This window comes from Salmo trutta, chromosome 6 (genome assembly GCF_901001165.1).
Source record: "Salmo trutta chromosome 6, fSalTru1.1, whole genome shotgun sequence".
Classification (NCBI taxonomy): domain Eukaryota; kingdom Metazoa; phylum Chordata; class Actinopteri; order Salmoniformes; family Salmonidae; genus Salmo; species Salmo trutta.
This window is the reverse complement of record NC_042962.1, coordinates 50,934,843-50,948,613: the sequence shown is the minus strand read 5'-3', so window position 1 is coordinate 50,948,613 and position 13,771 is coordinate 50,934,843. Positions and strand designations below refer to the sequence as shown.

Below are 13,771 nucleotides of genomic sequence, written 5' to 3'. Positions count from 1 at the left end.
GACTTTTCATTGTGTAACCAGCCATCATATCGGGTTAGTCCACTAATGACTTTTCATTGTGTAACCAGCCATCATATCAGGTTAGTCCACTAAGGTCTTTTCATTGTGTAACCAGCCATCATATCGGGTTAGTCCACTAAGGACTTTTCATTGTGTAACCAGCCATCATATCGGGTTAGTCCACTAAGGACTTTTCATTGTGTAACCAGCCATCATATCGGGTTAGTCCACTAAGGACTTTTCATTGTGTAACCAGCCATCATATCGGGTTAGTCCACTAAGGACTTCTCATTGTGTAACCAGCCATCATATCGGGTTAGTCCACTAAGGACTTTTCATTGTGTAACCAGCCATCATATCGGGTTAGTCCACTAAGGACTTTTCATTGTGTAACCAGCCATCATATCGGGTTAGTCCACTAAGGACTTTTCATTGTGTAACCAGCCATCATATCCGGTTAGTCCACTAAGGACTTTTCATTGTGTAACCAGCCATCATATCGGGTTAGTCCACTAAGGACTTTTCATTGTGTAACCAGCCATCATATCGGGTTAGTCCACTAATGACTTTTCATTGTGTAACCAGCCATCATATCGGGTTAGTCCACTAAGGTCTTTTCATTGTGTAACCAGCCATCATATCGGGTTAGTCCACTAAGGACTTTTCATTGTGTAACCAGCCATCATATCGGGTTAGTCCACTAAGGACTTTTCATTGTGTAACCAGCCATCATATCGGGTTAGTCCACTAAGGACTTTTCATTGTGTAACCAGCCATCATATCGGTTAGTCCACTAAGGACTTTTCATTGTGTAACCAGCCATCATATCGGGTTAGTCCACTAAGGACTTTTCATTGTGTAACCAGCCATCATATCGGGTTAGTAGTCCACTAAGGGACTTTTCATTGTGTAACCAGCCATCATATCGGGTGTAGTACACTAAGGACTTTTCATTGTGTAACCAGCCATCTATACGGGTTAGTCCACTAAGGACTCTTTCATTGTGTAACCAGCCATCATATCGGGTTAGTCCACTAAGGACTTTTCATTGTGTAACCAGCCCATCATTCAGGTTAGTCCACTAAAGACTTTTCACTGTGTAACCAGCCATCATATCAGGTTAGTCCACTAATGACTTTTCATTGTGTAACCAGGCCATTATATCGGGTTAGTCCACTAAGGTCTTTTTCATTGTGTAACCACCATCATATCTGGTTAGTCCACTAAGGACTTTTCATTGTGTAACCAGCCATCATATCGGGTTAGTCCACTAATGACTTTTCATTGTGTAACCAGCCATCATATCAGGTTAGTCCACTAAGGTCTTTTCATTGTGTAACCAGCCATCATATCGGGTTAGTCCACTAAGGACTTTTCATTGTGTAACCAGCCATCATATCGGGTTAGTCCACTAAGGACTTTTCATTGTGTAACCAGCCATCATATCGGGTTAGTCCACTAAGGACTTTTCATTGTGTAACCAGCCATCATATCGGGTTAGTCCACTTAGGACTTTTCATTGTGTAACCAGCCATCATATCGGGTTAGTCCACTAATGACTTTTCATTGTGTAACCAGCCATCATATCAGGTTAGTCCACTAAGGTCTTTTCATTGTGTAACCAGCCATCATATCGGGTTAGTCCACTAAGGACTTTTCATTGTGTAACCAGCCATCATATCGGGTTAGTCCACTAAGGACTTTTCATTGTGTAACCAGCCATCATATCGGGTTAGTCCACTAAGGACTTTTCATTGTGTAACCAGCCATCATATCGGGTTAGTCCACTAAGGACTTTTCATTGTGTAACCAGCCATCATATCGGGTTAGTCCACTAAGGACTTTTCATTGTGTGACCAGCCATCATATCGGGTTAGTCCACTAAGGACTTTTCATTGTGTGACCAGCCATCATATCAGGTTAGTCCACTAAGGACTTTCCATTGTGTAACCAGCCATCATATCAGGTTAGTCCATTAAGGACTTTTCATTGTGTAACCAGCCATCATATCGGGTTAGTCCACTAAGGACTTTTCATTGTGTAACCAGCCATCATATCGGGTTAGTCCACTAAGGACTTTTCATTGTGTAACCAGCCATCATATCTGGGTTAGTCCACTAAGGACTTTTCATTGTGTAACCAGCCATCATATCGGATTATTCCACTAAGGACTTTTCATTGTGTAACCAGCCATCATATCGGGTTAGTCCACTAAGGACTTTTCATTGTGTAACCAGCCATCATATCGGGTTAGTACACTAAGGACTTTTCATTGTGTAACCAGCCATCATATCGGGTTAGTCCACTAAGGACTTTTCATTGTGTAACCAGCCATCATATCGGGTTAGTCCACTAAGGACTTTTCATTGTGTAACCAGCCATCATATCAGGTTAGTCCACTAAAGACTTTTCATTGTGTAACCAGCCATCATATCAGGTTAGTCCACTAATGACTTTTCATTGTGTAACCAGCCATCATATCGGGTTAGTCCACTAAGGTCTTTTCATTGTGTAACCAGCCATCATATCTGGTTAGTCCACTAAGGACTTTTCATTGTGTAACCAGCCATCATATCGGGTTAGTCCACTAATGACTTTTCATTGTGTAACCAGCCATCATATCAGGTTAGTCCACTAAGGTCTTTTCATTGTGTAACCAGCCATCATATCGGGTTAGTCCACTAAGGACTTTTCATTGTGTAACCAGCCATCATATCGGGTTAGTCCACTAAGGACTTTTCATTGTGTAACCAGCCATCATATCGGGTTAGTCCACTAAGGACTTTTCATTGTGTAACCAGCCATCATATCGGGTTAGTCCACTTAGGACTTTTCATTGTGTAACCAGCCATCATATCAGGTTAGTCCACTAAGGACTTTTCATTGTGTAACCAGCCATCATATCGGGTTAGTCCACTAAGGACTTTTCATTGTGTAACCAGCCATCATATCGGGTTAGTCCACTAAGGACTTTTCATTGTGTAACCAGCCATCATATCGGGTTAGTCCACTAAGGTCTTTTCATTGTGTAACCAGCCATCATATCAGGTTAGACCACTAAGGACTTTTCATTGTGTAACCAGCCATCATATCGGGTTAGTCCACTAAGGACTTTTCATTGTGTAACCAGCCATCATATCGGGTTAGTCCACTAAGGACTTTTCATTGTGTGACCAGCCATCATATCGGGTTAGTCCACTAAGGACTTTTCATTGTGTGACCAGCCATCATATCAGGTTAGTCCACTAAGGACTTTCCATTGTGTAACCAGCCATCATATCAGGTTAGTCCATTAAGGACTTTTCATTGTGTGACCAGCCATCATATCGGGTTAGTCCACAAAGGACTTTTCATTGTGTAACCAGCCATCATATTGGGTTAGTCCACTAAGGACTTTTCATTGTGTAACCAGCCATCATATCGGATTATTCCACTAAGGACTTTTCATTGTGTAACCAGCCATCATATCAGGTTAGTCCACTAATGACTTTTCATTGTGTAACCAGCCATCATATCGGGTTAGTCCACTAAGGACTTTTCATTGTGTAACCAGCCATCATATCAGGTTAGTCCACTAAGGACTTTTCATTGTGTAACCAGCCATCATATCGGGTTAGTCCACTAAGGACTTTTCATTGTGTAACCAGCCATCATATCGGGTTAGTCCACTAAGGACTTTTCATTGTGTAACCAGCCATCATATCGGGTTAGTCCACTAAGGACTTTTCATTGTGTAACCAGCCATCATATCGGGTTAGTCCACTAAGGACTTTTCATTGTGTAACCAGCCATCATATCGGGTTAGTCCACTAAGGACTTTTCATTGTGTAACCAGCCATCATATCGGGTTAGTCCACTAAGGACTTTTCATTGTGTAACCAGCCATCATATCGGGTTAGTCCACTAAGGACTTTTCATTGTGTAACCAGCCATCATATCAGGTTAGTCCACTAATGACTTTTCATTGTGTAACCAGCCATCATATCGGGTTAGTCCACTAAGGTCTTTTCATTGTGTAACCAGCCATCATATCAGGTTAGTCCACTAAGGACTTTTCATTGTGTAACCAGCCATCATATGGGGTTAGTCCACTTAGGACTTTTCATTGTGTAACCAGCCATCATATCGGGTTAGTCCACTAAGGACTTTTCATTGTGTAACCAGCCATCATATCGGGTTAGTCCACTAAGGACTTTTCATTGCATCATGTTAATAATCAGTTTATAATCTATCCTGTGTGTGTGTTTATGTAATTCTGTGTGATTATTTAGTTAGTTTGTAAATAAATAATTAGGCCAATTTGTGTATCGCTGATTCATCATGGAGACTAGGGTTCATGTAGATTTATAGGATATTACGACGTTCAGAATGAGACTGAAATAGGAGCAAATGATTGATGGACGACGGCTAGTATATCGAGATATTCTGATATTCTTGAGTTAAGTTGGGAAACGGTAACTCGTTAAATAAACTTTTCCCGTGGTACCCCAGATTACTACTTAATTCATTGTTATATGATTAATTTAATTTAATTGTGTAATAATTGAACGTGGTATGTAATTACTCGATTAATAGCCATGACACAGCAGCTACACATCAGAACACTCAACCCTCAACCTTTGCCCACTGACTGGGAGAGGAACCTAACTCTGCCCATCATCGTGAGATGCTGCCACCATTTCAGATTGGTGATATTGCACTTAACATACTCAGCTTCACATACTGTAAAAAACATGTATATTTACCCTTATTTTACCATGTAAGTTGACTGAGAACACTTTCTCATTCACAGCAACGACCTGGGGAATATTTACAGGAAAGAAGAGGGGGGATGAATGAGACAATTGGCAGTACATCTTTACTCTTCCGAGCCTCCTCTCCATGTGCCTCTGCTCAATGCAACTCTTCTAGACGAACCTCCTCTACTTGGCTCAGGAGTTTCTTCATAGAGGGAAATATTATTAGATACAAATGTAATTGATCAGATACATCATGCAACATATCTACAATTTAACATTTCAGGTTTTAATAGTTATTACTGCTATCACACACACTGATGAATCAGTCTTACCTTACGATGACATTGCAAGTGCAGCTATTGTCCTCCCCCTTAAGAGTTGTGAGAATGTGTACCACATACTTGTGAAAATAGTACCAAAGCTATTAAAACAAACTGTAGAGAATATTTGTGTGTGTGTGTGTGTGTGTGTGTGTGTGTGTGTGTGTGTGTGTGTGTGTGTGTGTGTGTGTGTGTGCGCACGAGTGTGCTGTCTATCAGTGGGGAGCATTGAAACTGGCATTACTCTCTAAAGTTCACCTGACAAATTGACAGGCAGACAGACAGCATTAGCCTAGGCCACTACAAGACAGACAATTACAAGAGCTTGGGAATAGGAAGTTCTATCTGCAAAAATATTATTCTGAGATAATTGGCTTTAAAGTTTCCGAACCGTCATTGGTTTGAATGGTGTCAGCAATTTGTATATTTTGAACTTAAAATTAATTGTGGTATTAAAATAGTTAGAGAACATTGAACAGAACAAGGCTATGTCAATAGCTACATTTTCACCAAAATGCAGATAGAACCTTATCATCCCAAACCATACAAACCGGATTTCCCGCCAGTATGCAGGCATACGCCCATGTGAGATGTCATGACCTAGGTTTACCTATGGAAATGAAACGTATTTCTCAACATTGTGTGACCCACAGGCGAGTGAGAGACAGAGAAAAAAAGAGGGCGAGCGACAGAGACAGAGAGAGAGAGGCTACTGCCGCATAAAATAGTAGACAGTGATATCCACACCATTTCCATGGTTTGGCTGCGTTTGGTGGATTCGACTAAACAATTTGAACTTTGAAAAAATATCAGTGCTTGGATGTGAATTTATCTACGCATCACTACCTTTTTGTGGATATAATTCACTCCTTTTCCTGGACTTACACACAGGTATGTTCAGATCTTTCTTGAAATTGATTGATGTCGGTGCCGGAAATATATACGATATTCGCTTAAAAAAACATGAATAACTAGGCTACTTGCCGTTTCCAAGACATTGTTAAATACATTGTATAACTGTTTGTTTTTTATTATAGTCCCAAACTCTCCAAACTGGTTCTACCAGCAAGGGTGCGCTGTGACACAGGCCTTTCCTCTTTGCAAAATACACCCGTTTGCGATGTGACATTGAGCAGGAAACACGCGTATGAGATGTTCCCCACACCATTGTGGAAATGTATTTTTCCAATTACAGTACAGCTTCTAAGCAGACATTTCTGATTATTCCACATTTAGCTCTATCATCAGAGTTATACAGCAAGTAACTGCATGCTTTTCATGATCAGTAAACATCAATTGATCAAGTATTTTCATACATATGTGATAGTAACCTATTCATTTGGCATGAGCTACCTAGCTAGCTAAGCAAACAACGTGTCATTGAGCATATAATAGGTTCATGGAAAGAGTTTGACATCGGCAAGTCCACCTCCAGGTAAAGTTGTCAGTCAGAACTACTGTCATCACCACTACATCCAGAACAGCACTGCCAAGATCCTGATGAGAAACTGAAAGGTGTCATCATGTATTTGTTCGCAAACATCCTTTCTGAATTTAAAAGTAATCCAAGAAGTAATCATCTAGATTTTCAAAAGTATCTGTAATCTGATTACAATATTTTTGCTAATAACATACCTGATTACAGTTACCATCTAGGTGATATTTGTGTTGGGTGGGTCTTTCCAAATCGTCTTTCTTGATGGGAGGCTTATATTTGGTGTGGGGGGGATGTTTGCCAGGACAGGGAGCCAGGGAAGCTGGTGGATCATAGTGTGCCAGATCCTAAATAAAACGAATCTTAACTAATCCAATCTGTAAGTGGTTGGATTCATTTCACCTGTTAATGAAATGGTTATGCAGTTTAGACAGTTTAGTCTCATTTATCAATCTTTCCTACCTTGGCAGTCATTCTAACTGCAGATTGTGGGTGATGCGCATGATGGCATTTAGCTGTGTGTCGACTGTGTGTGTGTGTGTGTGTGTGGTAAGCACAGAGACAGAAGAGGAAGCGAGACATCCCACTCCCTAATTTTTTTCTGGTTCGTATTCAGTCAACTAAGCAGACCAGACCCAGCTGCTAATGCATTGGTGCCGATGCGAGAGCCACCCCGTTAAGCAGACCAGAACGGACTTTAAAAAAATATTTATCCCTCATAGCAGTGGTTGATTTATTTTATTTGACAGTTTAACAAATACATACACATAGTACAAATCTAGACAGAGCTAATACAACAAAGTCAATTACTTATTTCCATTGTGTCCCTTGCTGTTGTTTCCATTCTGGTCCATGTGGATTTGATATGTTTTTCATGTCATACGTGCTCCCCTGCTGCAAAGCCACTATTGCCCTCTCTGGGACAAATAATGCTGAAAGTTGAAAGTTGAACTTGAGGCCCATTGAGTGTCATTAGATACAGTATTTTGCATGTCATGAATGTCTTAATTTCACTCTAAGGATCAGAGGCTGCGTTTAAACAGGCAGCCCAATTCTGATCTTTTGCCCAATTATGTGCAAAAGAGCTGATCTGATTGGTCAAAAGACCAATTTATGAGAAAGAACAGAATTGGGCTGCCTGTGTAAACGCAGCCAGGGAGCAAGTGCGACTACATTATTAACTTTCACTTCTCTTCAAAGGTCACCTCAATCTTCGCCTTCTATAAACTACCTTCCTAGATCTGGCTTATGACGGTGAAGACGCGTATGTTCCCTTTACTGATAGTTTCTGCTCTGGCAGTTATGGTCTACTTCATCTTCACATTGTCCAGGTACCGTGAAGCCTCTGCCGTACAATCAATAAATAAAAGTGTGATCAGTAATAAAAGTGCCAAAACATTGTCTGGGACACACATTTCTGCTGTAGAAATATAACATGTGTCCATGATTCCTCAGGTCACAGCCAGGCAACCACCAGCACCTCTATCCGCACCACATCTCTGACCAGTCCATCACGCCTGTCAACGACACCAAACACTTCATGGTGGGGGCCTACAAGGAACATCGTTTGGAGGGAAGCTCCGTACGCATCATCAGTATCTTCAGACGAGACTCTGTCCAGCCTCTGTACTGTGTGTTCTACTGTGGGACTCACTGGGCTAATGGAAGGAAGGCTGAAGTCCAGATGCACTCTGATCACTTTGGTACCTGCTATTTACTATTTGGTTTTAGCCCTGCACTGACACACCTGAATTAACAACTGAATCAATGAAATAAGGGGCTTGGTGTTTAGCTGATTAGTTTGTTGATTTAGTTTACACTATACAGTAATTATATGTCCCTGTTCTATATTGGGATAAAGGTTTCCGCTTCGTGACGACCGACGTCCTTTGTCCGAATCTTCCCGACTGCAACCCGTCACACGTGACCCTCGCCACACAAGCTGACGCCAAGCTCGCTCAGAACCAAACCTTCCTCCGCATCCAGAACCAAGTGAAAAGGGAGGAAGAGGAGTTTCAGTTCAACTTCACTGTCTGTTGGTCCAATTTATTTGGTGATTATAACAATGTGCTTCAGGTCACCCAGACTCTGGAGATGTACAAGTGAGTATTGATTGAGTGATTGGTTCATTGATTGATGGATTGCTTGATTGTTTGATTGATGGATTGCTTGATTGGTTAATTGATTGGTTGATTGGTTAATTGATTGATTGCTATGTTGCAGGTTGTTGGGAGTGCAGCATGTTGTGGTGTATAACACCAGCTGTGGACCAGACCTGGAGAGACTGCTACAGAGTTACACACAGGAGGGCTTTGTGGAGGTAGGAATGAATTGATTGGATGGATGGATAGATAGGATTCATTAACTGATTGATTGAATGCAGGTGGTGCCCTGGCCTATCGACCAACACATGAACCCGTCCCGTGGGTGGCAGCCCAGTGAACATGGAGGGGACATCCACTACTACGGCCAGTTGACCACTCTAAATGACTGTGTCTACAGACATATGTATCAGTCACGCTATGTACTGCTAAACGACATCGATGAGATTATAGCTCCATACCAGCATCAAACCCTGCCCCAGATGATGGATGTACTTCAGAGGCAAAACCCAAAGGTAGGGGGAGGACTCAGGGAAGTACGGTGTATGTGTGTAGATCATTACGTGTGTAGTATGCATATGTTAGGCTGTGTTTACACAGGCATCCAAATGCAGATTTTTTTCCTCAATTATTTGGCACATCTGAAAGAAATGTGATATTTTCCCCAATTTGTAAACAGCATTTTTCAGTGTGAATGTGCAAGTCTGATATGAGTCAAAATACAATAGTGTGGACAGTGAGAAAAATAGATCACATATGAAGGAAAATAATCTGAATTAATTCTCTCTCTCTTTCACCTCTCACTCCACCCTCCATCTCCCAAGGCCGAAGTGTTCCTCATAGAGAACCACATCTTCCCTAAGTCCCAGTTTGAGCCCAGTGGAAGGTTTGAACGACCCCGCTGGCGGGATGTTCCAGGGATCAACATCATGGAGCACATCTACAGAGAGGAGCCAGACTATCGCATCTACCACCCCTCCAAGATGATAGTACGGCCCAGGTTAGAATCTACCACCCCTCCAAGATGATAGTACAGCCCAGGTTAGAATCTACAACCCCTCCAAGATGATAGTACAGCCCAGGTTAGAATCTACCACCCCTCCAAGATGATAGTACAGCCCAGGTTAGAATCTACAATCCCTACAAGATGATAGTACGGCCCAGGTTAGAATCTACAATCCCTACAAGATGATAGTACAGCCCAGGTTAGAATCTACAACCCCTCCAAGATGATAGTACGGCCCAGGTTAGAATCTACAATCCCTACAAGATGATAGTACAGCCCAGGTTAGAATCTACCACCCCTCCAAGATGATAGTACAGCCCAGGTTAGAATTTACCACCACTCCAAGATGATAGTACAGCCCAGGTTAGAATCTACAACCCCTCCAAGATGATACTACAGCCCAGGTTAGAATCTACCACCCCTCCAAGATGATAGTACGGCCCAGCTTAGAATCTACAATCCCTCCAAGATGATAGTACAGCCCAGGTTAGAATCTACCACCCCTCCAAGATGATAGTACAGCTCAGGTTAGAATCTACAACCCCTCCAAGATGATAGTAAGGCCCAGGTTAGAATCTACCACCCCTCCAAGTTGATAGTACAGCCCAGGTTAGAATCTACCACCCCTCCAAGATGATAGTACGGCCCAGGTTAGAATCTACAACCCCTCCAAGATGATAGTACAGCCAAGGTTAGAATCTACAACCCCTCCAAGATGATAGTACAGCCCAGGTTAGAATATACAACCCCTACAAGATGATAGTACAGCCCAGGTTAGAATCTACAATCCCTACAAGATGATAGTACAGCCCAGGTTAGAATCTACAACCCCTACAAGATGATAGTACAGCCCAGGTTAGAATTTACCACCCCTACAAGATGATAGTACAGCCCAGGTTAGAATCTACAATCCCTCCAAGATGATAGTACGGCCCAGGTTAAAATTTACCACCCCTCCAAGATGATAGTACAGCCCAGGTTAGAATCTACAATCCCTCCAAGATGATAGTGCGGCGCAGGTTAAAATTTACCACCCCTACAAGATGATAGTACAGCCCAGGTTAGAACCTACAATCCCTACAAGATGATACTACGACCCAGGTTAGAATCTACCACCCCTCCAAGATGATAGTACAGCCCAGGTTAGAATCTACCACCCCTCCAAGATGATAGTACAGCACAGGTTAAAATCTACAATCCCTACAAGATGATAGTACAGCCCAGGTTATAATTTACCACCCCTCCAAGATGATAGTACAGCCCAGGTTAGAATCTACAATCCCTACAAGATGATAGTACAGCCCGGGTTAAAATCTACAATCCCTACAAGATGATAGTACAGCCCAGGTTAGAATTTACCACCCCTCCAAGATGATAGTACAGCCCAGGTTAGAATCTACAATCCCTACAAGATGATAGTACAGCCCAGGTTAGACTCTACAATCCCTACAAGATGATAGTTCAGCCCAGGTTAGAATCTACAATCCCTCCAAGATGATAGTACTGCCCAGGTTAGAATCTACAACCCCTACAAGATGATAGTACAGCCCAGGTTAGAATTTACCACCCCTACAAGATGATAGTACAGCCCAGGTTAGAATCTACAATCCCTCCAAGATGATAGTACGGCCCAAGTTAAAATGTACCACCCCTCCAAGATGATAGTACAGCCCAGGTTAGAATCTACAATCCCTCCAAGATGATAGTACGGCGCAGGTTAAAATTGACCACCACTACAAGATGATAGTACAGCCCAGGTTAGAACCTACAATCCCTACAAGATGATAGTACGGCCCAGGTTAGAATCTACCACCCCTCCAAGATGATAGTACAGCCCAGGTTAGAATCTACCACCCCTCCAAGATGATAGTACAGCCCAGGTTAAAATGTACCACCCCTCCAAGATGATAGTACAGCCCAGGTTAGAACCTAATACCCCTCCAAGATGATACTATGGCCCAGAGTAGTATACTAAGAAGCTAACTAGATATACTCAGAATTTTCAGTGGATATTGCTTGTCCTCCTGCCGCTCACTCTTGCAGACTTATAACTGCTCATCCATGTCGCACGTGGCTAGTCGATCTCCGAACTCTTCAGAGACAAAGCTGAAACATAAATCCATGGGCAAGTCAGTGCCACATTTAAATTCTTTCCAAAATCAACATGAAATTAAAGCTATCTTGCAAATTCTGCAGGTTATGGAGTGAAAAAGGTTATTAGAAGTGCCGTCTTTCTGTCACGTTCTGACCAGTAAAGGGGTTATTTGTTATTGTAGTTTGGTCAGGACGTGGCAGGGGGGTATTTGTTTTATGTGGTTTGGGGTGTGTGTTTATGTAGAGGGGTGTTAGTATATTTCTATGATTTCGTCTAGTCTTTTTAGTTCTATGTTTAGTTTATTGATTTGGAGGCAGCTGTTCCTCGTTGCCTCTGATTGAAGGTCCTATATAGAGGGGTGTGTTTTGTTTGGATTTTGTGGGAAGTTGTGATTGCATAGCTGTGTTTAGCCTGTAATCCTGTTCGTTTGTACGGTTTGTTTTCATAGTTAAGTGTTCAAAAATAAATATATAATGAGCACTCAACCCGCTGCGCTTTGGTCCACTTACTACGACGACCGTTACACTTTCTTTAATTACGTATCGTTCATGCCGTCTTTGGTGTGTTTATCAATGCACAAGCACCTTTTTTCCCCTACAATAAATAAAATAATTTTATAAAGTCATACAAAAGTCATACTGTGAGTGATGTTTCAAATGCATACTGTCATTACTAAATGTGTAATGTGATAGCTATTTTAATACTACCATTTTTTTACACAAAAAAGCATTTGGTTAATACAATATTTAATCAGTGGTCCTCTTCAAATCAAAGGGATGATGGGAACCTTATCTCATTGGTCCTGAACTCCCGGCTCAGACATTTCATTCAGGATAAGTAGTTAGCCCTGAGTTAGCCTGCCTCGGAGCAGGTTAGTTCCTAAGGATACTTTGCCATAGAAGTGTACCTGGATAAAAGGTGAGCCACATTTGTGAGTAATATCTCGAGTTGAGCTCAGAGTTTGTAGTATAGGGCTCTGGTTAGAATCTACCAACCCTACAAGATGAATGTACGAGCCAGGTTAGAATAGAATACAACCTCTGTCTAACAACCCCAGGGCAATGGAGCAGACATCGGTCCACTCTGTCTAACAACCCTTCTGTGTCTCTGACCCCAGGGCAGTGGAGCAGACGTCGGTCCACTCTGTCTAACAACCCTTCTGTGTCTCTGACCCCAGGGCAGTGGAGCAGACGTCGGTCCACTCTGTCTAACAACCCTTCTGTGTCTCTGACCCCAGGGCAGTGGAGCAGACGTCGGTCCACTCTGTCTAACAACCCTTCTGTGTCTCTGACCCCAGGGCAGTGGATTAGACATCAGTCCACTCTGTCTAACAACCCTCCTGTGTCTCTGACCCTAGGGCAGTGGAGCAGACGTCGGTCCACTCTGTGCTGCGTAACTTCGGGCAGACAGTGAAGGTTCCTCCTAACGTGTGTCATATCATCCATGTCAGAGTTCCCCTACGAGGAGGACTGACCAAGGAGGAGCTGCATGAAGACAAGAGGATCTGGGACTACGAGAAACAACTGGTGCCTAATGTAGATAAAGCATTGGAGAAGGCAGGACTACTGCGCATGTGAATGGATTTGCTTCATGCTGAACCAAACCTGCAGAGAAGTTTAGCCCCACACTTGAACGCTCTTAGTTGTTGCAGACATTGAATCGCTATGCTGTGTACTTTGTGCCTCTACGTCATATCGCTGATTCCAGGGGCAAAAATCTGATATCAACTTTGGAGGGGACAATTACATGAAATTTTCTCAAGAGCAATTACTGAGGGGGACACCAAAAGTAGTGCTGTAACACATAGCCTACATTGTAATATGGTAAATGTATATTGAGGAACCAAAGAAATAAGGTGTTTGCCGTACTCCTAACTACCGGTACGCAAAACAACACAACTAATCACAACAGCAATACCATTGCCTTTAACAAATCTTAGTTCAGTCACCAGTTTAAGTTGAGAGTGGGGGTATCCATGGCATTTTCCAATTATGTTCCTATTTTACAAGTCAAAAAAATTGAGAACCTTTCATAATGTTGCCAAACAAAGACTCAACAAACTTCCCTGAAACTC

At 42.3% G+C, this 13,771-nt stretch overlaps 1 protein-coding gene across 4 annotated transcripts; it reads left to right on the top strand.

Annotated features, from left to right (window-relative positions):
- Nucleotides 1-5,549: 5,549 nt before the first annotated feature.
- Nucleotides 5,550-13,424, top strand: LOC115196169 (uncharacterized). 4 transcript variants are annotated; one of them, XM_029756792.1, is made up of 8 exons: nucleotides 5,550-5,950; nucleotides 7,734-7,825; nucleotides 7,950-8,197; nucleotides 8,356-8,596; nucleotides 8,718-8,814; nucleotides 8,878-9,111; nucleotides 9,421-9,596; nucleotides 13,055-13,424. In XM_029756792.1, the coding sequence occupies exons 2-8, from the start codon at nucleotides 7,743-7,745 to the stop codon at nucleotides 13,272-13,274; spliced, it is 1,299 nt and encodes a 432-aa protein (XP_029612652.1). In that variant the 5' UTR covers nucleotides 5,550-5,950; nucleotides 7,734-7,742; the 3' UTR covers nucleotides 13,275-13,424. The 4 variants fall into 4 exon arrangements, with proteins under 4 accessions (XP_029612652.1, XP_029612653.1, XP_029612651.1 ...); XM_029756793.1 differs by having other exon boundaries at nucleotides 7,695-7,825; nucleotides 13,148-13,424; XM_029756791.1 differs by having other exon boundaries at nucleotides 7,695-7,825.
- The last annotated feature ends 347 nt before the right edge of the window (nucleotides 13,425-13,771 follow it).